The sequence below is a fragment of the Pan paniscus genome, chromosome 5 (genome assembly GCF_029289425.2).
Source record: "Pan paniscus chromosome 5, NHGRI_mPanPan1-v2.0_pri, whole genome shotgun sequence".
Lineage (NCBI taxonomy): Eukaryota > Metazoa > Chordata > Mammalia > Primates > Hominidae > Pan > Pan paniscus.
The window spans coordinates 26,402,625-26,426,886 of NC_073254.2; the positions used below are offsets into that span (position 1 = coordinate 26,402,625).

The 24,262-nt window shown below is 43.6% G+C and overlaps 1 protein-coding gene across 8 annotated transcripts in view; it reads right to left on the bottom strand.

The window, feature by feature from the left end:
* ADTRP (androgen dependent TFPI regulating protein) overlaps positions 1-24,262 on the bottom strand; it is a 71,328-nt gene that overhangs the window by 43,553 nt on the left and 3,513 nt on the right. For 7 of the 8 annotated variants that reach the window (XM_055113182.2, XM_055113181.2, XM_055113180.2 and 4 more), the window contains 2 exons: positions 14,288-14,422; positions 12,273-12,374 (listed from right to left, as the gene is read on the bottom strand). In XM_055113182.2, coding sequence (XP_054969157.1) covers positions 12,273-12,374; positions 14,288-14,422 — 237 coding nt within the window. Of the gene's footprint in view, positions 1-12,272; positions 12,375-14,287; positions 14,423-16,071; positions 16,126-24,262 lie in introns of all 8 variants that reach the window. The other variant, XM_034961441.3, reaches the window with a different exon arrangement.

Sequence of the window (24,262 nt, forward strand, 5' to 3'; positions counted from 1 at the left end):
AAATGGCATCTGGGGCCATTTTAATTGTCAGCCCCCGTTAAAAGTTTGCAAGTACACTCTGCACTCAACGTAGAATCCCTAAGATCAGTGATCTGAGTGAGAATCAACAGAATCCCAAATTTGAGCAGACCTTTTACTCACACTTCAGTAGATACTGGCGGGTCCCCCTGTCTCTCACATGGCTTAACATGCATGAGCTTCCTAGAGACAGAGCTCTTTCTTGTCCTCATTTCTGCACCCCTCTTTAGTTTTACCCCATTGTAAAGTTTTAGAGGAAACGATAAATCCAGCAAATGCATGAGAGTGACAGAAAGGGGATGAAGCTAAGGTAGGTAGGCCAATGATAGGTTGAAAGAGTTGAAGAGATTGAGGAGGGAGATGGCAAAACAAGGACCTTCTCTATATAAATGGACTTGGATCTTGGATTGGGAGAGGAAGATAAAGGGCAGAGCTGAAAATTCAGAAACTCAAGATGAGAAATATCTAAGAGCTAAGGATCCACGTGACGGACGTGTAATACATGGGCAAGTGTAATTACACTATCAAGAGGACTACCAGGAAATGCTCTGCAGAATTATTCCACTGGCTGGTAATCCAAGGACCTGGAGGTGGGAGGAAGACAGAGGAATTGGACAAATTCAAATTTCCGATTAGGCATAAGTGGCTTCTTAGTAGGCAGAGAAGATGATGAGACCAGGAACAAGGTGTGGGGGCTGGTTGAGAACCTGTCAGAAGCTCCCTATTCAAGGCAAGGACGGAACTCCACAGCCTACAGCGTGTCTGCCTCTGGGGTTATTAAGCAACCAGAAGCATGGCAGGGCCTTTTCTGTGCTGGCTATTTAATTAGGAAGAGGAGTGTCAGTTCTAACCTGGCAGAGAAGGCGCTCTCATCCGCCCAGCAGGCTGCTCTCGGGGATTTTTCACGTCTGTCTTGAGATCATGGGAGTTTGGCTCTTTCCTTCCACTTAGATTTTTAGTTTTTGCTCTTAGTATTTCAGAGAGATTTAGGATCTTCTGTTATGAGTTTCTCCAGACTGGTTATTCTCCAGCATCAAGTCATTCTTCCCGTTGGGGTGTTACACATGGTTGCCATGGATGTGAGCACTGGTTGATTCACACAGGAGAGGGACTCACTAGCAAGCCCTCAAGGTCACTGAATAATTTTCATTACTAAAATTCCTAGTAACTTCTCAGAAGACATCTATACTTTTTTGATCACTAAAAACCTTTGACCTTGATTGAGAAATTAGAATTTTTTTTTTTTTTACTGGTTTTCTTCTGTTTAAAAAGCAGCCTGTTGATAATACGAAATCACTGAATAATGGAATTTTAAAAATATGCTACTCTTGAGCATACATTGGAAGTTCTTTGAATTGGGATTAAAAGGAGGAAAAAAAGAAAAGGCATGCTTTCATCATCCTGGTCCCTGCTCTCCAGAGATGAAGAAAGCAAACACAGTGAGTGCCTGGTTCTAGCTATGGAAAACCACCAGTGGACTGGTCGTCCTCTGGACGTGTTCACTATTAGACTTTCCTCTGTTTAGCTTAAGATTTCTTGAGAGGCAAAATGGCTTTATTGTGGTTATTCAGGTAACTCTGCTTCCTCATCCCAGTTTAGCTTCTGATTTCACTGTGGCATTTAAGGCATTCAGTGTCTCAGTGTTTCCCAGGTAAATGACGGAAAAGATTCTGACCTACTCTAGGTTAGGAAGTTAGTGGAATGAATTTTTTAAAAAAGGGTGGCTAGAAAGCTGTTTCTAAACAAGGAACCACCCATCAATAACACTGTAATGCTAAAACCTGAAATGATATCCAAGTAAATATCTGGGTGTGGTGAATGATTCCACTTTATTTCTGCTTGGGAGCTTTGGTACATGTTTAGCAATGCTCTGAACAAGGGCCTTCCCCTCGGGATGCCATGGAGACATTCATACATTGGCTTAGTTTATGTATCTCTATTCTCCCTAGACTCACATGAGAAGTTATTTCCCAATACTATTTGCTGGTCATTGTTGCCAGTCATGTTTTCTCTTTCTCATGTAGACCTGGTCTAGAATATGGCAAGAGCAGATTTTAGAATGTAATGGTACAAGGGGGTTGGACCTAGTGGCTCACATCTGTAATCCCAACACTTTGTTAGGCTGAGGCAGGTGGGTCGCTTGAGCTCAGGAATTCAACATGGTGAAACCCCATCTCTAGCAAACACAAAAAATTAGCCAGGCGTTGCATGTGCCCATGTGCCTGTAAGTCTGGCTACTTGGGAGGCTGAGGCTGCAGTGAGTGGAGATCAAGCCATTGCTCTCCAGCCTAGGTGACAAAGCGAGACTGTGTCTCAAAGAATAATAATAATAATAATAATAATAATTTAATGGTACAAGGGATGGGGAATCACAGTTGGGTGACTTGATGTGAAACAGTTGCTTTTGAGATTGTGATTTTAAAGACATTTCATACGCCCTACCTTGGAAAAGTGTCATTTAAAAAATGCATTGAGATGTTACCATTGGGGGAAACTGGGCAAAGAGCACACAAGACCTCTATGATTTCTTACACTTACATGTAAATCTACAATTATCTCAAAAAAAAGTTTAATTAACAGTGAGTTAAGGAATAGAGTAAAGGAAAACTATGCAGATAGTAGATGCTGGCTATGTGTTTATACAAAGATTATGGAGGAAGAAATTTATTTTTTTTCTGACTATGGGACTGGGCTTGCCTTGAGTAAGGGATGTATTAAGCACATGAATATTAGAGAAAACACAGGTTTATGACTTTGGATCATATTCTAGACCCAGCTCTATCACTAATCAGTTCTGTGGTCTTGGGAAAGTTGAATAAACTACTCAAACCTCAGTTTCCTCTTCTGCAAGGTGAGCGGTTTGTAGAGATTGAGGCATTTCAGCTCTATGATTCTAGGTTGACATTTATGTCTCCAGGAAGCAACACAAGGGAAGATGAATTAGGGCTCACTATTTGATAGCAACTAACACTGACTCAGATCACAACCAACGCAGATTACAAGCAATTTACAAAGATAATGAATGTTGTATTAACAGAACCAAAATGGGCATTTTAAGTGTGTATCAGAAATATATTTTTACTCTCTTCTTCTTTTGCCTGGAAATCAGAATAAAGGAAAAATAATATACAGTATATTTCCAGTGTTTCCCTACAAAAGAAATGTAGAGTCTGAAATTCAGGGAGAGCTTTTGATTTTTGATTTTTTTTAGTAAGTCATGGAAGTGATTCCAACGCTAACCCACCCTATATGATGGCAACATCTCTTAAATCCCCCCAATCTTTTACTCTCTAATTATGAGCACTTGAAGGTAGAGACTATTCCAAGTTCAAAACCTTCTATCAATCTCCTTTGCCTACAGAATAGAAACAAAATCCTTAGCATTCATGCCCTTCAATATCTGACCCCACGTCTGTTTCTCCTCTTTGATATCTTTTCCCCTCTTTGATACCTTTGCTCTTGCCAAACTAACTGTACTAGGTTAAATAGTGTCCTCAAAATTCATGTCATTCCTGGAATCTCAGAATGTTACCTCATTTGGAAACAAATGCAAATGTAATTAATTAAGATGAGGTCACACTGGAGTAGGGGACCTTAAACCAATCTGGTTGGTATCCTTATAAAAAAGGAGAAGAGGCACAGAGGCACATATCTGCAAGGAGGAAGAGGTAAAGACAGACACACAAACAGGGGAAATGTCATGTGATGACAGGGCAGAGACAGCAGTGATGTGTCTACAAGCCAAGGACTGCTGGCAACACCAGAAGCTGAAGAAGGCATGGAGTAGATTCTCATCTGGAGCCTTCTGAGAGAGTATGGCTCTGCCAGCACCTTGGTTTCGGACACTTAGCCTCCAGAACTGTGTGAGAATACATTTCTGTTAATAAAGCACCAGTTGCGGTGCTTTATTATGGCAGCCTAGGAAACAAATACGCTGATCTACTTACTCATGGTGCCCTGAGCCTGCCTTGGGCTCAGACATTTCTCTCCTTCGGCTCAATATTCCTCATACTTGGACATCACTTGCTGTCTTTTCTATCCAACCTTTGAACTGCAGCTCAAATCTCCAACTCATTCATCATCTGTTCTAATCTGTGCAGTGGGAAGTGACCTTCCCTTTAGAAGTATGCTCATGGCATTCATTGGACCTTATTCTGCACTCTTTGACAGCATCTTGTGGCTTGTTCTTTGACTTTTTATATTTTCATGATGGGAATATTGTCTTTTATCCCCTGCTAGCCCAAATGGTGCCCACTCTGTGCCCAGCACATGATGAGATTTTAATGAATATTGGTTGTTGGGTTAATGCTTTGGCAGTGGAAGCAGAGTCATGCAGCATCACTCTTTAAAACGAGAATCCCCGTATGTGTAGCTACGTGAAACACAGCCTCCAGGTTTTCTCCATGGTCTCTAAAGAAAGTGGCTGTTTTTTCATTCTCAGCAAACTATCGCAAGGACAAAAAACCAAACACCGCATGTTCTCACTCATAGGTGGGAATTGAACAATGAGAACACATGGACACAGGAAGGGGAACATCACACACCGGGGACTGTTGTGGGGTGGGGGGAGGGGGGACGGATAGCATTAGGAGTTATACCTAATGCTAAATGACGAGTTAATGGGTGCAGCACACCAACATGGCACATGTATACATATGTAACTAACCTGCACGTTGTGCACATGTACCCTAAAACTTAAATTATAATAATAATAAAATAAATAAATAAATAATAATAAAGAAAGAAAGTGGCTTTTTAATACCCTACATGAAGCACTTCAGGGTGGTGTTGGTACGTTGAGAAGGTGGTAAGGTGGGGCATTGATTCTGGCTGCAAAAAGGAACATCTGGTCACAATCCATTAGTCTGCTCTGTGATAGTTCAGAAAGCATGCTGTCCCACGTCTTGGAGTAAATAAAGCCTTTACTCTCTTGCTTCTCTTCTTCTGATCAACTTGCCCTGCTCATGTTCCAGGCCCATGTTGCAGAGAATATAATTGAGGCCAATATTCCTTTAGGCAGTATGGAGGAAGGGCAATCCTGCTCACCTGGCAGGGAGTGAGATGGGGCTGGCGTAGTGACTCATATCAAGTGACATTTGCAAAGGGAGGCCTACTGTTCACTAGCGAGATGCCAAGCAGTGTCTTTTGTTGGGCCCCTTGGAAGACTGACGTTTAGCCAGCAATTCTCTTTGAGGGAACAGGGGCAGAGAGGGGAAGTGGAAAGGAAGAGGAGGAGTAGAAGAACCTTTTGGAAAAACCTGAATTTGACACTGTCAATATTTGGGAATGTGCTGTCACCTTTATCAATATCCTACTGATCACTACTTATCAATATCCTTTGAGATCTGATATCTCCTTCTCTGACCAGCCATTCTGAGCTTTACCTTTTCTACTTTTACCACACTTTGCATCTGTATCATACAATCTCTATCAAATTATATATGTAGTGCCTTACTTTTTCTATTGATAGGTAACTGCAAAACTTTTTTTTTTAAAAAAGAAAATACTTAGAATAGAGGTCATTATTACATGAGTTTTGCTATACGTAGTGTAAGACAGCCTTTTCAAAACTGGGGTGAAAAGGGTTACAATGCAGAGACCTAGGTTTGCATTCAGTGGTGTTATCTTATAGCATAGGAGGCTGAATAATGGTCCCCAAAGATGTCTATGTCCTAATCCCTGGAACCTGTGAATATGTTGATATGTTACCTTGCATGACAAAGGAGACATTGAAGATGTAATTAAATTAAGGATTTTAAGATTAAGAGGCTATCTTGAGTCATCTGGATGGGTCCATTGAAATCCCAGGGGTCCTTATAAGAGGGAGGTGGGAATGGCAGAGGCAGAAAAAAAGGTGATGCGAAGATGGTGGAAGCAGAGGCTGGAGTGGTGTGCTTTGAAGGAGGAGGAAAGGGCTATGAGCCAAGGAAGGTTAAGTGGTCTGCCTGGAAGAAGTAAGGAAACAGAGTCTCCTCCACAGACTCCAGAACGAATGCCACTCTGCTGGTATCTGGATTTCCTCCCATACAATCCATTTTGAACTTCTGACCTCCAAACATTAAGATAACACATTTGTACTGTGTTCAGTTACGAAATTTGCATTAATTTATAATAGCAACAAGCACACTACTCTGTTCTCTCACCTTGTTTATTTATTGTGTGTTTACTGCTTATCTTCCCCACTGGGATGTGTGTATAGTCCACAAGGACAGAGCATAACCAAGGCTCTATCCTCCCCCCACATACTCTCAAAACTGCCCTTGAACAGGTCACCAGCGAGTACGAAATTGCCAAGTCCAGTGGAAAAGTCTGACTTGAGTCCTCTTACAAGGTCATCATATTCACCTCTCAGCAGCTTTGGACATGAAATACTTCCTCCTTCTTGAAACATTTTTACACTGAGCTCCAAGAGACGACACTGCACTAGGTTTCCTCCTAGCTGACTGACACCTCCTTCACGATCTCCTTTGTTGAATCTCCCTCCCCTTCCTCCCAAACACTGAAGGCTGGAGTATTCCAAGACTTAGTCTCCTGGAATATCTTATCTAACCATAACTACCCCCTAGGTGATTTTATTAAATTTAACTTTAAAAACAATCTGCATAATGAAGATAATCAGATGTATGTCACCATCCCAGAAAGCTACCCTACACGTGTCCAAGCTACAGCAAGCACTATGTCCAGCTGCCTGTTCCACGTCTTGACATCATTATCTAACAGGCATCTAAAACTCACGTGCCTAAATGGAACAATTGATTTCCTTATTCACAATCCTTGCACCTCCCAAGCCTCTGTATCCATACTCCTTCCCTGTGGCTTAGGCTAAAAATATTTTCTCTTTCTTTTTGCCATATGGATTATTAAGTATATACATGTATGTTAGGGAGGGACAAAGAAGGTGTCCCTGAAGAGGTGACTTTCTGTCATACTCAGAATAAAATGCAAACTCCTTGCAAGTCACATAAGGCATAATCTGAATCCTGGCTACACCCTCTTATCTCCTCCCTCCTCATTCTGAACCAGCCATGCTGGTCTTCTTGTTTTTTAGAGATGCCAGTATTTCCTTGGAGGCTTTTTAAAGTCACTGTTCTGCTGCCTGAGCCTTTCTTCTGCCAGAATGTCCTGTGGCTGTTTCCTTCACCCTATCCGAATTTTTATTAAAATATCAGCTCATCATAGAGGCATCCCTTGGCCACCATAATTTCCCTGCATGCTATTAAACCTGCTTTTTTTACACAAACACACCCACCCACACACCACTCCGTTCTCTCGCCCTATTTATTGTGTGTTTACTGCTTATCTTCCCCACTGGGATGTGTGTACAGTCCACAAGGACAGATCTTTTCGATGGTCTTGTTCATTACTGCATCTTCAGCTCTTAGAATAGGGCCTTGTACATAGCAGGCATCTGATAAATACTTTTTAGCACTTCCTTATGTTAAAATCAAATGTCTTGCTTATTATTATACATCTTAGCTATATTGCATATTAGATTAGGTATATAATATCTCTTTTAAATTTCTTAAGATTAGGGACCATATTTGATGTTTTTCCTGTCACCCACATAAGGACACAACAGCCCAAAGCACATATGAGTGATTTTCAAATGAGTGATTCTTCATTTTGTCTTTTTGATTTGAACTCAGCAATGGAAATCATCTGGGGACCTTCTTTTCAAGTGTATGTTCAGTTATGTCAGGTGTTCTAGGTAAGAGGCCCATAAATGGAATTTGGAGGGCTCATGAGCCTCCTAAAATTGTACACAAAATTTTATGGGTATTTGTGTTTTCCTGGAAAAACAGTCTATAGATATTTTCAGGTTCACAGAGGAGCCTCTTCCCTCAAGGTTGAAAACCACTGAGTTGTACCAAGGTATGTAGACTGTGGGTGACCTATGCCCAGGGCTGGGGCTGAATTGAGGGTGAGGAATCAGGAAGGGTGGGAGGAGTTTGCAATGCTTGGGATGAAGGGTGGCTGACCTTACTCACCCCCACTTAGCAGCCCAACAATTTCACACCAAGCTTATGGGTGGCAGAGAAAAATCTGTGATTGGGTCAGAATGCTAATGATATCATCTTGCATGCTATGACTGAGGGAGAAACTAGAAGATTTTAAGTTTTACTCCCTGGGCATTTTGACTTCCCAGCACATCCCTGGGAGGGGACTCAAAGGCCATCCAGGCCAACTAGCCATGCCTTGCTCATGAGTTACAGTCAGGCCAGGACACGTAGGGCACAGAACCCCTCCTGTCCATGTTCTTCCTTCAGCAATAACCATGTCCCTCCGCCTAACACCACTATGCCACTGCCTTGTGTAAGCATTCACTCACTATTTCAACTTCGTGTGTGTACATTAGACTCAACCAGATTTAAGATTGCTAGATGTCAAAACCCTCATTAAATATCAATCATAGTGTCACACACATAGTGGTACTTAACTGCTCTTTTTCAAGTGAATAAATGACAACTAATTAAATAACTAGGTGGCTGTATTTGGGACTTTCTCCAATTTAAAGAGCCAGGGAAAGTCCTGTCTCTCAACAGCAGATTGTTTTGAAACCCCCCTTAACATCAATGAAACTTTTTTAGTTCTAAGACTCTGTGATCATGGATTGAGAATAAGCTAGTGGATCTTGGCTGGGAATTCTTAAGTTTTACATGAGAATACCTTACATTCATGCAGTCCTTGACAGCTGTTGAAGTTTGCACACACATTCTCAATAATCATGTACTATTTTCAAAGATAGAAGGGGCTCTGAGGAGTTCTCTGATCTATTTCACCTCTCCTTTGGGGCGACCTGAACAATTTAGGTTGATTTCCAGAGAAATAAGTCCCCCAGCTCCCCTCGGGTTAGGATCTGATAATTTTCTCAGTTACTGAGAGTCCTCTTACTGCTATTTAAATCTGTCTGCTCTGATTCTATCTTTAGTAGGCATTTAGATAAGACCTGAGGAGTTAATGTTTTCCTGGCAAAACCTGAAGGGCTACTTTGCTGTTCTTTCCCTTGTTTTATGAAGACTGGAGAACTGCTTAGCACTAAAACAGTCAGATTGATCTACTTTAATTAAGGTGCCCTGTCCACGGTGGATGCAAATATCTCACTGATGTTTCTATTTAGTCTGAATACATAACAAAGGCAGGAAAATGTCTGTTAGAGACACAATCTGCTTAGAACAGTCCTGCTGCAATGACAAGTTTCCAATGAGCTGCAAGGGTTGAGCTGGGAGCAGTCCAAAGACTTGATTAATCATGAAGGTCCTACAACCACACTGTGTCCAAGGGGAGAGTGGTATTTCTTACTTTGACAGATACTACTCATAACAACTGGGGCAGCATCATAAATGGCAATGGGGAAAATATTCCAAAGCTAAGGCTAAAATAGCAAACACAGGGAGTGTTGAGAAATCAAAGAAGCTTTCAGGACAGCATGGCACTGGCGATGGAAGGCAATTGTTCTTCTACTGTGGAAAGGAAAAAGGAGCTGTACAGGGGACAGGGCTAGCCCCACGCAGAGGCACCTAGTACCAAATGCCCAGCCGGACTGCCCATCATTACTCTGGCTGCCATAGTGGTGATTTCCCAGAATTGTATTCCTTCCTTTGGACTGTCATGGACAGGCACTGGCAAAATGTGGGAAATGTTAACAAACTGACACAGTAGCAGCCATTTCTACCATGAGTTCACCCTAGTATTTAAGAACTTGGCAGAGAACATTCCTTGAGGCAATAGGCCAAGAGCATTTAATAGTGGGGACAGAAAATGTCCAGAACAAGGAACACAGTCTAGAAGACAGAGATGAGATATAGTTATTAGGACACTTAATTTGGAGCAGACACCAAAAGAAGGCAGGAAGTTTGGGGATGACTGTGTTAGGGACACCTAAGGCCAATTTTGCTGATACCAACATTTTTCCTAGAGATGGATCTGTTGAGAGTTTCTTCAATCAAACTAAGAGAAACACAGAAACATCTGTATATGACCTAGGGTAGCTTCCTCCTCCTCTTCTCTCCTTGTCACCATTGTTCCACTTCCTTTGACCCTTGCTCCTTTTCTCTGAGGGATTCAGGTTACTTGAATGACCAAAGGGCAAGGGGCAAGGTCCACAGCACCCCTCAGCTTGTGAGGCACAAAAATATTTAAGCATCTCCGTTGCACAGTATCTGCCTTGCTAATTAGCTCACGGATGTGATGTATGTTATCCAGCTCTCTGCTTCCAAAATTATCACAAATCCATATGGCTGTTTATTTAGCAAGGTCACAAATATTGGACACCATCATCATAACTATTTGAAAGAAATCCAACTTTACATCAACCCTAAAGTGGGGGGAGATGGTAGTCATTGTGAAAAAAGCTACAAGATGAGCACACAAACCTTGAGAAGGTGTTTGCTAGGTGCATTTGGCCCCACATAAAAGATACTTATAAGACTCTGCTTTGTTATTATTTTAGTAACAGCTAGCTCAGCCAGTAGTTTCAAATCTCTTCATTTTCTTAGAATTTTGGCTTAGTAGCATACAGATGAGGATTCGTTTTTTTTTTGTTTTTTAAGTAAGAATTCACACTTTGCTATATTGATCAAGCAAAGCGAGGTCCTTTTGATTGCCTGGTGAATTATGAAACAAAACCAGATCGAATCACAAGTTCTGGACTTACTGCAGCAAAAGGCAACGAAGGGTGCATTAGCCTCGGATTTCCATCCTAGCTGTGCCTCCTATGAGTTCAGTGGCCTCAGGCACATCACTTATCCTCTCTGAGCTTTTATTTTATCTTATTTTTTCATTTGTAAAAATCAGGATTATAGTAGTTCTCTAAAGAAGGCTGTGTGCATTAAATGAGCCCATACCTGAAAAACATGCTTTGTACAATATAAAGTACCATTTCTTTAAAAAAAAAAAAAAAAAGCAGGAATATTCACTACATCAGTGTCTCAGATTAACATTCATGGGAAACTGGGAAGGTGAAGAGTTTGACAAGAAAAAGCTGAGAGGAGGAGGGTTCCTGAGAGGTCAGACTTCTGTAAGGTAGTTCTGGTCCTGAACTCCAAAAGAGTTCAGAGCTGTGGTCTATTAGTCAGTCAATCATCAATAACTCACTGAGCACAAAATTTAAGCTGAAATTAGTTTTTTTCTGGAGACTGGGGCTTGTGGCAGGGGCAGTGTTAGTGGACTGAGTTGTTTTTCTGAGTTGGTCATCTTGTGAGTTTTAAGACCATGGAAAGATGGGCAAGAGTGAGGGTAGAAGAAAGTCTGTGAGTGAACTTTTGAGGAGTCTTGACATGCCACTTCCTTGTGCCTTTCCCCTGGTTTTTTTTTTTTTTTTTTTTAGGCAGAGTTTCACTCTTGTTGCCCAGGCTGAAGTGCAATGGTGCGATCTTGGCTCACTGCAACCTCCGCCTCCCAGGTTCAAGCGATTCTCCTGCCTCAGCCTCCTGTGTAGCTGGGATTACAGGAGCGTGCCACCACACCCAGCTATCCTCTGGGTATTTAAATGTCATTACTTTCAGAGAACCTGAGACCTTTTTATAATCTCCTGGTTGATGTGGAAATACATTCGTAAGTATCGAGAAGCTGAGTTAGGTCTTTGAACAATTACTTTGTTCACATTGTGCCGATGATTCAGTTATCCTCCTCCAACCGAGACCTGGCAACCTCATGCCAGCCCTGCTTGTTTGGGTCCCTGTTACTGATATTCAGGTTCCAGTGACCTAAAAATCTCAGAACAGCCTCTGTTTACTATTTGGCCTCTCCAAAACACAAGCCTGAATAAAAAACCAAATGGAAATGTATTCCTAGAAATATGTAAATGTTAATCCCATTTGTGATGCAGAATCGTGACAAAGTGTGTTACTTAAGTAGCTGCTGCTCAGCTATGAGATATTCTTTGGATGTTGGGGTGGGCTTTTTTTTTTTAAAGCTTACTTCATTCCATCCACACATCGGAAGTTTATGACATATTTGCAGAAGTCACTTCTCTTTCAGGCCTGTCCTCTCAGAACTGTGTGTCTTTTCAATGACTTCCTAAGCAACATGGCAGACTCTCACCTGGACATCTCCTGTGTTCTCAGTAGACTCACTGTAATTATAGCACTGGCTTGTGTTCATTTCATACCTTCAATATGCCCTTTAAATAAACAGTGATGAGGTAGATTGGATGCTGGGAATTGAGACATTTGGAAACATAGATAAGGCACTGTGGAGTTTTCAGTACAGAGCCTATTGGTGTTCTGAGTTCACTGAATTTTCCCCTCACTCACCATTGCATGATTCAGCCACACTGGGATGACAGTATCTAGGACCTTGGGGTAAATGAGATCTCGATTGTAGAGAAAGAGGATCCAGAATGCCAAAAATACAAACTGGAAAATAAAACACAAAAAATAGCATCATTAGGCTTGTTTTTAATCAGAGCTTTCTAAGATAATCAAGGAAACACAGCTAAATAAAAACAGACAACCATTTTAAAGATATCTTACATATACATTGTAGGAATGTAGTACATATACATTATAATAATTCTACAATAAGCATTCTTCCCTTTATTTCATTGCTATATCTGCTTTTTCTGGGGATTCCTCAATGTGCCAGAGAGTTAGAGATCAATTATTTGTCATCGTGGCAGGCAGAGAAGATACGAATAAACAGGATTCCCAGACCATTAGTCATTTATTTTAACCAATTACTTCTTTTTCTAAACTTTCACCAGGAATGCTGAGAGTAGGCACATGGAGTGGCTTGAGTCATACATGTTCCTTGTCCACCCTCTAAATAGGCATGGCTAGGGGAAGCAGGAAGGCTGAGAACCATAAGTGCCAAGCTCCCAGGAAAATGTACAAGCTAGCTGACTGAGGGCTGGATCTCCCTGGTGCTCAGAACTTTGAATTGATCTCCTCTTGTACTCCTTGCCTCTCTTGTCAAAGCATCTATCCTCTATGCTACGAAGTCAACGCATAGATAAGGAAGTTAAAAACTATTAAACTTCTGATCTTCCTATCTTCTGACATTTCACACACTCCATTTCTAAGCCTTAAAAAATAAACAGACTTCATTGCTGATTTTAAAAACTTGGCTATAGCCAGACTTGGTGGCTCATGCCTGTAATCCTAGCACTTTGGGAGGCCAAGGCAGGCAGATCACTTGAGCTCAGGAGTTCAAGATCAGCCTGGGCGACATGGCAAAACCATGTCTCTACCAAAAATACAAAAAAGTAGCCAGGTGTGATAGCACACACCTGTAGTACCAGCTACTTGGGAAGGTGAGACAGGAGGATCACTTGAGCCTGGGAGGTTGAGGCTGCAGTGAATCGAGATCACACCACTGCACTCCAGTCTGGGCAACAGAGTGAGACTTTATCTCAAACCCCTCCCCTACCCCCCAAAACCAAAAAGCTTGGTCATTAGAAGATTTTACGTGGGCAGAGGTAGAGGTATCCTGCAAAGTAATAGGTGTCCTTGCTTTGTTATCAGAGAACTCACTAGGGCTTGGAGAGTTGCATTTTGCATTTAAATTAAGTTCTGTACTATAGGAAGCAGGACAATGACAGGTAGAAGAAGGTAGTCATTTCTAATTATAGGCCCTGCTGGGCAGCCAGCATGCCTGATCTCTGTTTATTTCCATTCTAGCTAACGAATGGAAAACATGAACAATGTCATAGAAATGTGGATGGCATCAGCATACCAGTTTACTGTCCCTGCCATATGTCTCACTTCTTCCTGACATCCATCCACTCAGCAACATGAATGAGGCACCCACTGTGTACCCCACACCAGGCTGTCTTTCTCTCCTCGGTTGTCTTTTCCATGTGCCACCTTTGAAGGTCTCATATCTCTTTTCAAAAAAAAAATTATTTGATGGTTTTCCACTTGCAGAAGTAACATATACTTATCGTAGCAAGTGAAACAAGATGTGTAAAAGGGGAAAATTCATCATCTCCCTCCCCAGGGCTCTCCATTCCCATCACCCTGATGGAACCAAGGTTGTCTCAGTTGTATTTTGATTAAGAAAGGTCTTTCAAACTTCCCCATTAGACAGCAATAAGGACCTTGTACCAAGCCTTTGCAGAGGTACAAAAGCTAGTGATAAAGCTGATCACTAATGTGCCATATTTCCTAAAGACACTGGGCAATGTGGCGCAGTCCTCAGACAGGACATTGTTGTAAATGCAGTGGGTGTGGTTTCCAATTATGGGCTCCCAAACAGCTTGGCTGCCCAGGAGAAGCGTCTGTCCATATGCACGTTTCTGTTAGATTATGCACACATCTTTGTAACTTACCGTGGATACAGGAAAAGCCAGTGTGGTGAAAAGCAGGTCTCTGAAGGCAGTTAGGAACTTAACGTCTTTTCCCCCTTTGGTTCTTTTCAGCACATCATCCAGGCAGGTGACCCCGTAGAAAATGGTCTGCAAGAGCTAAATCCATTACAACAAATGAGGGCACTTTCATTTACTTTAATTAATACCTTCTTCACTGATGGAAAACTCCATCCCTCTGAGAGTAATGTGGCTTTGAGAGGAAGAGGGCTGTTGGGTTGTTTTGGTTGACAGCCAATTCAAGGGCTGGGCTTCCAGCTCATTGGGTCCTGACCCTGCTCGCTAAGACTGATTGAGTAAATTTGTTTAGGGGACAATAATGTGTACGGTATTTAGTGCAATGGACTTGAGCTAACATGGAAACAAAATAAAGAGTCAGCCTAAAAGGGGAATGTAAGGAGATGGATACCTTGACGGCACAGAGGTTGGAAGAACCAAATAAACAGCTCAAAGGCAAAGAGGCAGATACAGGGTGGACAGAGTCAGGAGTCTTCCTGGGAAGGAAAATTAGGAAAAATGCCTAGTGCTGAAATCTCACTAGAGAAACTGGAATCAGGTCAAGAGCACCACCACGAATCTCTGTGCTCTCCCAAGAAAGGCACACAAAAGGGTGCCTTGCTCAGCCGAAGAAGAGCCGGTGCACTTTCTTCCTTAAATAGGGTACCTGCAGGCCTCACCGAGACAATCTGGCCGTGGCAGCAATTTAAATCCAAGGGGATAGAGCAAGCCATGAGCGCTGGTGGGTTACTAAGTGCTGTGTGGTCCCCAAAGCCAGGAGAAAGAGAAGGAGGGTATTTTTCAAGAAAGTAATACGATATGGAAGGCAAGCTTTGTACATTCTTGTTGCTTTGTACAGTTCTGTGGTTTCTCATTTAAGGACTGGTAGGTCATGAAGATATGGAGTTTGGGGGGTGGGGTTGAGTTAGGCTTGCGACAGAATCCATCCAAATCCTTGAAAGCCCTGGACTGGTACAAGAGGGGTGGTCTGGACTCTGCTTTTAGGGTATAAGTCAGGAAGGTTCTAGAGCCTGGGGAGCTGGGCTGGGGATTGATCAAGGTGGCTGTTGGGGAACAATCTTTGAGCTCTGGACTCTAGGAAAGACGTAGCAAAGTCAGCCACATGCTGCTCCTGGGCTGAGGGCGTAGGCAGGAAATGATACAGAGGTGGGTCAGACCAGCTACACCCATCACCCAGGAGCTTGTTAGAAATGCAGGACCTCCATCCTATCCCAGACTACGGAATCAAAATCTCTGGAAATGGGGTCCAAGAGTTTGTTTTTTAAGAAGCTTCTCCAGAGCTTGTTAAAGACTGTTTATCTGGGTGGGATGAGGGGAGAAATTGAAAAACTACCTATTGGGTACTAAGCTTATTACCCGGGTCACAAAATAATCTATACTTATATAACAAACCTGCAAATGTACCCTTGAATGTAAAATAAAAGTTAAAAAAAAAAAAAGAAATTTTTGGCCAACCTTATTAAGATACACTTTACAGAATATAAAATACAGATTTTAAATGTAGAAAAAGATTATTTAATCTTTATGTAGGCTAAAGCTAGAACCACTGAATGAGACACAAGTTTAGCACTCAAAAATCTTACTACTCGAAGCTATAAAGCGGACTTTTATTCATTACTTGGTATGTGCCAGGCACTGAACTATGTGTTTCATTCTCGTAACAACCTTATGAGCCAAGTGCTATCATTAGACCCCCCGCCTACCACCATTTTACAAACGAGGAAACAAACCTGCCTAAAGCTTCCTGGCTGGTAGATGTCAAACCCAGCAGTCCTGTTCTTGAGCTAGACTTCTAAAAAATAAAAAAAAATATCAGGTTTCTGAGCGTAGTTCAGATAAAGCATTGTGGGAGGTCAGAAGAGAGACAATTATCTCCAGGTGGGAGAATGAACGACAACTTCACAAAACACCGGTGCCTGATTCCCACCCCCAGAGATTCTAATGTAATCAGTCTGGGGCTAGGGCCTAGGGGTTGGGATTTTTAAAATCCTCCCAGGTGATTTTAATCACGGGCAGCTGAGGCTGAGAACCACCTGCCTGGAGGAACTTCCGTTTGGAAATTCAGACCCTGCAGTCTCAAGAGAGGCGGGGCTGGGGAGATGCAGGCTGTTGAGCCCTCCTGTGGAACAAGATTGCAGGAAAGGGAGAGAGGAGAGAGGGGAGAACAGAAAAGTAGGCAGCAAACAGCAGGGAAAGGTCCTTGTCTAAGGGACAGGAGGGGAAAGGGACACAAAGGTACTAAAGAACGACCAGGGGGTAGAAGAGCCAGAAGATAGGAAATCATGGGCCCTGGGGTGGAGGAGCTTTCGAACCAGAAAGCGGTGTCTCAGGGAGGGGTGGGGCAACAGCTTTAAATGGCAGGAAGGGGTTGCCACCCTAATACTTCTCATTATTGCTGCTGATTTTGACATTCACAGCCTCAGGGCTGCAGAATTTGGATGTGTAGTCATTTGCACAGGGAGTTGGGAGAAGTTCCCTCCTCTCTCCCTCCCCCACCAGTAGCCTCGCCTCACCCTGGTTTCACTTCCAGCCGCTCAGGCCGCAGCAGGCCAGGCTGCTGCTGTAGTTAGGAAGAGGAGGCATAGGCTTGGGCCCAGGGGAAGAGGCCCGCGCTGTTCTATCAGCAGGGCAATTAATCCCATCCTGAGCCTGGGCCAGGCCTTCCCTCTCTGGGGAGAGGCCGCCTCCGCCCGGCGTGTGAAGTCCATGTGACCTGCTTTCCTCAGGCTGGAGCTTCCTAGAGTCATCGTGAGTCAAGCTCCTCCTGACTTTCTCCTGCCTCTCCCAGCCACAGGATGTGGAAATCGGATTGGGGGAAAGAACGCATTACTCAGATCCTCCAGGCCTTCTCCATCAATAAAAACTTGCTTTACACCTCCAACTTGTCAGTCCCCTCTCCCTCTCCACCCCAGCTCACGGTTACTTCTCAGGCTTATGGCACACGGGCCTCTCTAGGTGCCCATTGGTGTGTGCCAGGCAGCCCTGTCGCCATCGAGCTTACTCAACATTGAGGCGTCTTTGTCCGAATTCACCAGAAGCAGGTGGAACCCCCGCGTGGGGGCTCAGGAGGGAGGCACTAGGGAGCTGCCAAGGAAAAGAAACCTGCAAGAGCTGGGGCGTGAAGGGGCTGCCAGGAGCAGCTGGGGCACACGGAGAGCGAGAGAGCCTCTCCCAGGCTCCATGGGGAGGCTTCCAGGAGGGCAGCAGGGACAGGTGTGGATCAGCCCATCCCACCGGAATGGTCTGCTTATTCTCCAAAGACGATGCAATGTTTATAAAACTCACGATGAGCTTGACTCACGATAACAGACGGAGCGATCAGGGGAGGCAATGTTAGCTGTTATGGGCTAATTTATATCCCCCACCAACCACCACCAAATTCATATGTCGAAATCCTAACCTCCAGGACCTCAGAATATGACTGTATTAAAGTGGTGATGAAGTTAAAATGAGGTCATGATGGTGCACCCTAATTCACTATGACTGGTGTCCTTATCAGAAAGGGAGATGAGGACTACAGACACACACAGAGGGAAGACCACGTGAGGGCACAGGGAGAAGGCGGCCATCTGCAAGCCAAGGACAGAGGCCTCAGGAGAAACCGACCTTGCCCACATCTTCAACTTCCAGCCTCCAGAACTATGAGAAAATCAATTTCTGTTGTGTAAGCCCAGTCCATGGTAGTTTGTTACGGCAGCCCTAGGAAACTATACAGTAGCATTAAAATATGATCGCCACAACTGGTCTTCTTTTGAGACTCTTACAACAAAATTACTATCATTTACATTTCACAGCTATTTTGGCCGCCCAGAAAAGCCCAGACGTAACGGCATCTACTTATTCTAAGTTTATTTCAGACCTGCTGCTCCCTGATTTATCCTTCCTCCTGGTTCTTCCCTAATTCTGTTCCCACTGCGTGTTCTGTGCCTTTTCCTGAAATGCTGCTTCTCTGAGTTCGTTAGCTGTCTTTTGTTTCTGTTGCTAGCTGACAAACTAACACCTGCGACAAAGCTGAATTGACACTTTTAAATAACTAATGCAATTCAAAAAACTGCAGTTAAAGGATATTTAGTTTTTACATTCATGTGTTTTCACAAACCCACAAAAATCTTCAAATCGTGGAAGCTTAGCCTTTCCAAGTCATCAAGCTTATCTCTTGCCTTTAAGCCAGAGCCCTCTCTCTTTAAACTACCTTAGGAAATGAGAATTTCTTCTATTTAAAAAGTAATTCCAGGGAGGGAGATTCCACAAGTTTCCTGAGCAAGACATTACAAGTCTTATTGGATGAGTCAAGTAATCCAACACCTAACTCAGGACTGTGCCTGACTCAGCCAGGCGGGACTTTCTTATTTCTCTCCTTCGAAATGATGCAAGAATTTGCGGTGGAAGACTACACCAGAAGAAAACAGCAATTGGGGGCTGTGATGAGTCCTTTATATAACAGTGGTGGTTGTATTTGGGGCAGGTACTTTGCCAAGTATATCTGTATTCGTATGGAATATAGGATTTCTGTCATCATTCATACATATTTAACTTAAGAAACTGAGATTAAAGGATGCAATAAAGAACACAGGAGGAGAAAGAATGTGCAGAACCACAGTTTGGAATAATGAAGAGAAAAATGAGACCAAGAGCATCAAGGGACAGGTTGGAAAGAAGTACCAGAGTGCTTGGCCAATGTCGCATAGCTGAGGACAATGGGCTTCAGTACAGCAGTAGGGTGGCTGTGGGATAAAACACCTTCATGATGGGATGGCCTCATGCCTGTTAGAACCATGTTCTGGTCATTCACTCATTCAACCAACATTCACGGAATGTCAGTTAGGTACAGAAATTGTTGGTTAGGTACCAGAACATAATACAGGCCAGGGAAAGCTCTGTGTTAGTGTCTTTATCTGGAATTAGGAAAAGAAGAAGTGGAAGAAGATGATGAGGAGAAGGGGGAGGAGGAAGAGAAGGGAGAGAAACCTTTCCTGTATGTTTGGTATTTTACACGATGCAGGTCGGGTTCCGTGGGAAGCAATCTGAGATTCTGAGATGTGCCTGCAGGATGTTCACTGAAGAACGCTCTCAGACATCTACAAGAGGCAAAAAGGGAGAAGGATTGAAGTGGGGAGGCTAAGTGCTGGGCAGTTGCATGGAATCAGCTGATCCCTTGAGGAGCTCTGAGCTGAGCTGCTCCTTCAGAGCTGTCCGGGAGTGCAGCATTTGCACCCCATATTGGATGCCAGTTATGGCAGGCAGCAACGCCAGGGAGGGGCCTAAACCTTGGTCGAGGCAGCTCCCTTCTGCTGAGGGCAATTCTGGGAGGGGATCTCAGCTTTGCAACATCAGCAGCCAACACTCCTGAGAGCTGGGGACTGAGTACCTCAGCACTGGGGAGGTATGAGGATCTGGGTGCCTTATCAGAGTATCCACTGCACGTGAGAAAACTGAAGCACAGAGAAGTTAGGCAACTCACTCAAAATCACACAGCAAGTGAGCACAGCCAGTGTTCTGGCTTCAGAAGCCAGGTCTTCAATCACTCATCTCTATACTGCGTCCAAAGAACCTACCAAAATGCTGTCAGAGTTACTTGCTCAATAATTTATAGCTGCTTTATTTTGGGTGCTGGTGGTGACTATCACATAGTTCTCTCAGTCCTTACCCTTTCAGCTATTGAAGTGCATCTTTGTGAGGCAGAAATAGTTAAGTGTATTTCTGACTCCATGTTGCTGAAGAGTGCCATAGGGGTTGGGTGCGGTGGCTCACGCCTGTAATCCCAGCACTTTGGGAGGCCAAGGCAGGCGGATCACAAGGTCAGGAGTTTGAGACCAACCTGGCCAACATGGTGCAACCCCATCTCTACTAAAAATACAAAAAAAATTAGCCAGGCATGGTGGTGCATGCTGTAGTCTCAGCTACTGAGGAGGCTGAGGCAGGAGAATTACCTGAACCCAGGAGGCAGAGGTTACAGTGAGCCAAGATTGTGCCACTGCACTCCAGCCTGGGGGAACAGAGAGAGATTCCATCTCAAAAATAAATAAATAAATAAATAAATAGTGCCATAGATTATTACTTAAGGTTGGTCCCCCAAGTGTTGAAGTGGGTGCCATACTATAAATTCAACCCCATCTTCTCACTGTTCACAGGCTGCCTTGAAGTTTAGACCCATAGAGGCCTCCCAGCTCCTCTGTTCCCCCAGCCCCAGGCCAGCAACCCCAAGGACTTATGTGGTATTGCCACTGTTGTCATCATGAGAAGTTGAGGGTGATGACGACGGAGCTGCCTGGGGCTTGGGCAACTTATGAAAAGGGAGGGAAAGGTCATGCTTCTGTTGTTGAAGGGGGTGTCAGGGGTGTGGGGAGGGAGGGGCCCACTCAGAATCTCCCCTGGAGATCCCAGTTATGTGGCCCCACCTCTAACAATGTTTCAGAAGGAAGTTTATCTTTAAAAAGAGGAAACCCTAATAAACTGAATGAATTCTGCAAGCCAAGCTGTGGCTGCTGAGCCTTGCCCTAAACCCCCTAGCTCATATTCTCTGGGATTAGGGACAGTCCCTGGATGGAAATGGGGTGGACAGAGAGCAAGGGACATAGCATTTGTGGAGGACTCGGGCACTGGATGATCTAAGCCAACCTAAGCAGCTTGAGGACACCCATGGCACTGCCTTGGTCTCACGCCTAGCCTCTGGGGTTCCCCATTCTGCATGGCTGTCTGCTGGAGCCTGCAGACTCTACCACCAGGACTGCCTGGTGCCTGCGGGCAGCTACAGCAGGGAGAGCAGTGGCTCGACAGTGGTCCTTCTCCAGCTGGGAAGATGGGGCATGCAGCTCGGGGAGGGAGAAATAGGAGCCATGAAGGGGAAGGGGGTGGATGACTCCTGCTGGCCTCCACCCCACAACAACCTAGGTGCTCAGTGAGGAGACTGATGTTCTACTAAGTCACCCTCCTGCATCACCTTCTCTACCCAGAGAAGTTCACCATCACCTCCCCATCTTCTCTCCCCACTGTCCACTGCCTAACACCCTGCTGACGCCATTCTGAGCGCTTCCCACCTGTCAGATCATTTCTCCCCCATGGCTACCCTATGGTTAGGTACTATTTTTATTTCTATTTGACAGATGTGGAAATGAAAGACACAAAGAAGTGCCTAGCCCAGGGTCTCGGGGGCAGTAAGCAGTGGGACTGAGGTACCATCCCAGAGATCGCAATTGTAACCATTGTGAAATACCACCTCTCCCTCCCAGCAGGGAATCAGTGGCCCCTTCACTGAGGTCAGTTTACTCTCTTATTAGGCAGAGACTCCTATCTGTCCTCTCCTACCTTCACTCTCCTTAGTCAGAAATGGGTCACCCTGACCAATTCTCAATGGCACCTTAGCCACTACCACCAACCCCAGGGGAGTAGCTCAGTGCAACTCCTGTCTGTCTCCTGTCTCCTGTCTCCTGTCTGTCTCCCCTTCCAGTCCCCTGGGATAGCTTCAAGGGGAACTGGGGCAATGCTCCCAATGCCAACTGGCACAAAAGGGGGCTTTGCTCTTACAAAGGGGACAAAAATGATACTCAGCCAATTAGAAATTCAAGCTGTTTACGAGGAGGGGTGTAAATTTTCTGGTAATCAGGACTGGATACTAACTTCCCCAAGCTGAGGTAAAATAAATATAAGAATGTGAGCGTAAGTTGTGAGACCTTTATGACTTAATAAACACAACCACCAATTAATTAGTCATGAATGAACACTAATTAATCATTAGGAGACACAACCATTAATCAGCCCATGAGATCTCAAGAGCTAGACATTTGCAGGTCCAATATTTCACCTTAAGCAACATATTCGAAATCTACATTAAATCGATCCTCTGAAATACACTCAACCCATCTTCACCAGTTGGGAAGCATTTCATTAGGTCACACTTTCAAGATGACTCCTAATGGAGCTCAGAAAGAAAATCACCACAGGCAAGCCCCTCTCAGCTTATTTCCGAGGGCCAGAAGATACCAGAAGAGAGGGACTGCTTGAGGATGCAGAAAGGCTGAGGTCACGTCAACGTACCAAGTTGCAGCTTTTTAATATCTGGGTATCCTGTGCCAGCCACTGTGCTGAATTCAAGGTAGAAATATAGACGGTTAGGGTTGGCAAAGACCTAAGATAAAAAAAAACTTCTGTTTTGGAGCCAAAGTTTGATTGGAATGTTAAGACTCACATGGCAGGGAGAGAGGGAATTAGAAAACAATACTACATATAAATCAGCAGAGACTGAGAGATGCTGTGAAAATCAGAGAAAGGAAAAGGAAATTTGGACTGGAGTTGGTCAGCAAGGATTTGGGAGGAGTATATGTGATTCCCAATGTTCTATGAAAGAAGCAATGTGGTGGAGGGAGGTAAGTAGGCCTTTCTTCTAAGGATAGAGAGAACATTGGGCAGAGAAGTGACAGCAGGAAGCCCAGGGACCAATACTAGTGAGACGCAGTCCTTACTGCAGAAGAGACCAGCCTCCCAGGGAGAGGGAACCTGAAAGGCTGGTTGGGCAGGTGAGCTCTTGAATTGGGAGTTTGACATTGGGTCCATGAGGCAGGAGGGAGCCACTGTGGTTTCCTGAGCAGCAGACCACACTTTTAGATCCAGGTCATGGTATTAAAAAACAAACCAAAACCAGTGCTTTGAGAAGATTAATTTGGAATCTGAGTGGCTGGATTGGACCATGAATGGACAGTAAAGAGATGATATGGTCATCCAGATAGGCTTAATATAAGCCTGGAATGAGAGAGACAGTAAGGTTGAAGAAGAAAGGATGAACTTAGTAAAAGGAAAAACTAATAGGATTTGGTAGCTGATCAATCAGGGAAGCAAAATTGGGATTAACACCAGGAAATGATAGTATCATTGACAAGATAAGAGACTTTTCTCACTCTTGGAAAATAAGGGCTCTTGGAAATGTAGGTGAGCTAGAATTAAAAAGTCAGGATCAGGTGTGTGTGTGTGTGTATACAAAGAAGTAAGGGAGCTAGTTAATGAGTGTGGTGATAAATCTATTCTTAGCCACACATAGTGTGAGGTAGGACATTCATACTGGAATTGGATTTTATTAGAAAGTCAGTCCTAACTACAGACACACTTCCCTTTTAGTGGACTGTTTTTCATAGAAAGCCAATAGAGACACAAACCTTAGGGGTGTGTGTGTATGCGCGTGTGTGTGTGTGGTTTTTTGTTGTTGTTGTTGTTTACCGTGGCACTCCTAGTTATACAAAAAACATTTTTTGTTTTGTATCTGTTTGTTTTTCTCATAAAATTCCATGATTGAAACAAGTAGTCACCTTGAAGTTTTCAAAGACACTAGAGCTGTGTTCAGGGTTCCAATTTTTCAGGCCCAAATCAAGAGGCCACTAACCAACCAGTGAGGAGGAAGCAGCCACTTTGGGCCTCTTTGATTTTAACTCTCTCCATTTCCACGTCCTTAGCATTTCAGAGTGTCACAGTTTCTGACCACATACATTCTCCGCTTGTCAAATGAGGATTACAATTCTGAAAACAGATGTTTATGTGGCACCCAAGATTTTAGTCAAAAACCTCAAATATTAATTCACATCCCCAAATGATTCCCCATTATTAGCTTTTAACTTTAAAAGTATTTTTTTAACCTATTCCTCAAAGTATTTTTCATAATCTGCTTTTCTCCCATTCATTCACACTTCATCAGAATGCAGTCAGCCAGGTTAGGAAGACAAGTAAGGAGTAAGTCATAAGATTGGTTTTTAAATAGTTGAAAATGTGTATTTGCCATTCGGTTGGGTGATTTGTCCTTTAAGATGGAGCCTGAACCTATAAAAAATTGAGGTGGGAGCTGAACATGGCAAAATGTGTTTGCTTTTCTTAGATAAATCTGTTAGTCTGTGTGTGCTGTAAAATGGCATTATTCCTTCATTGGAAATTACACTTCCT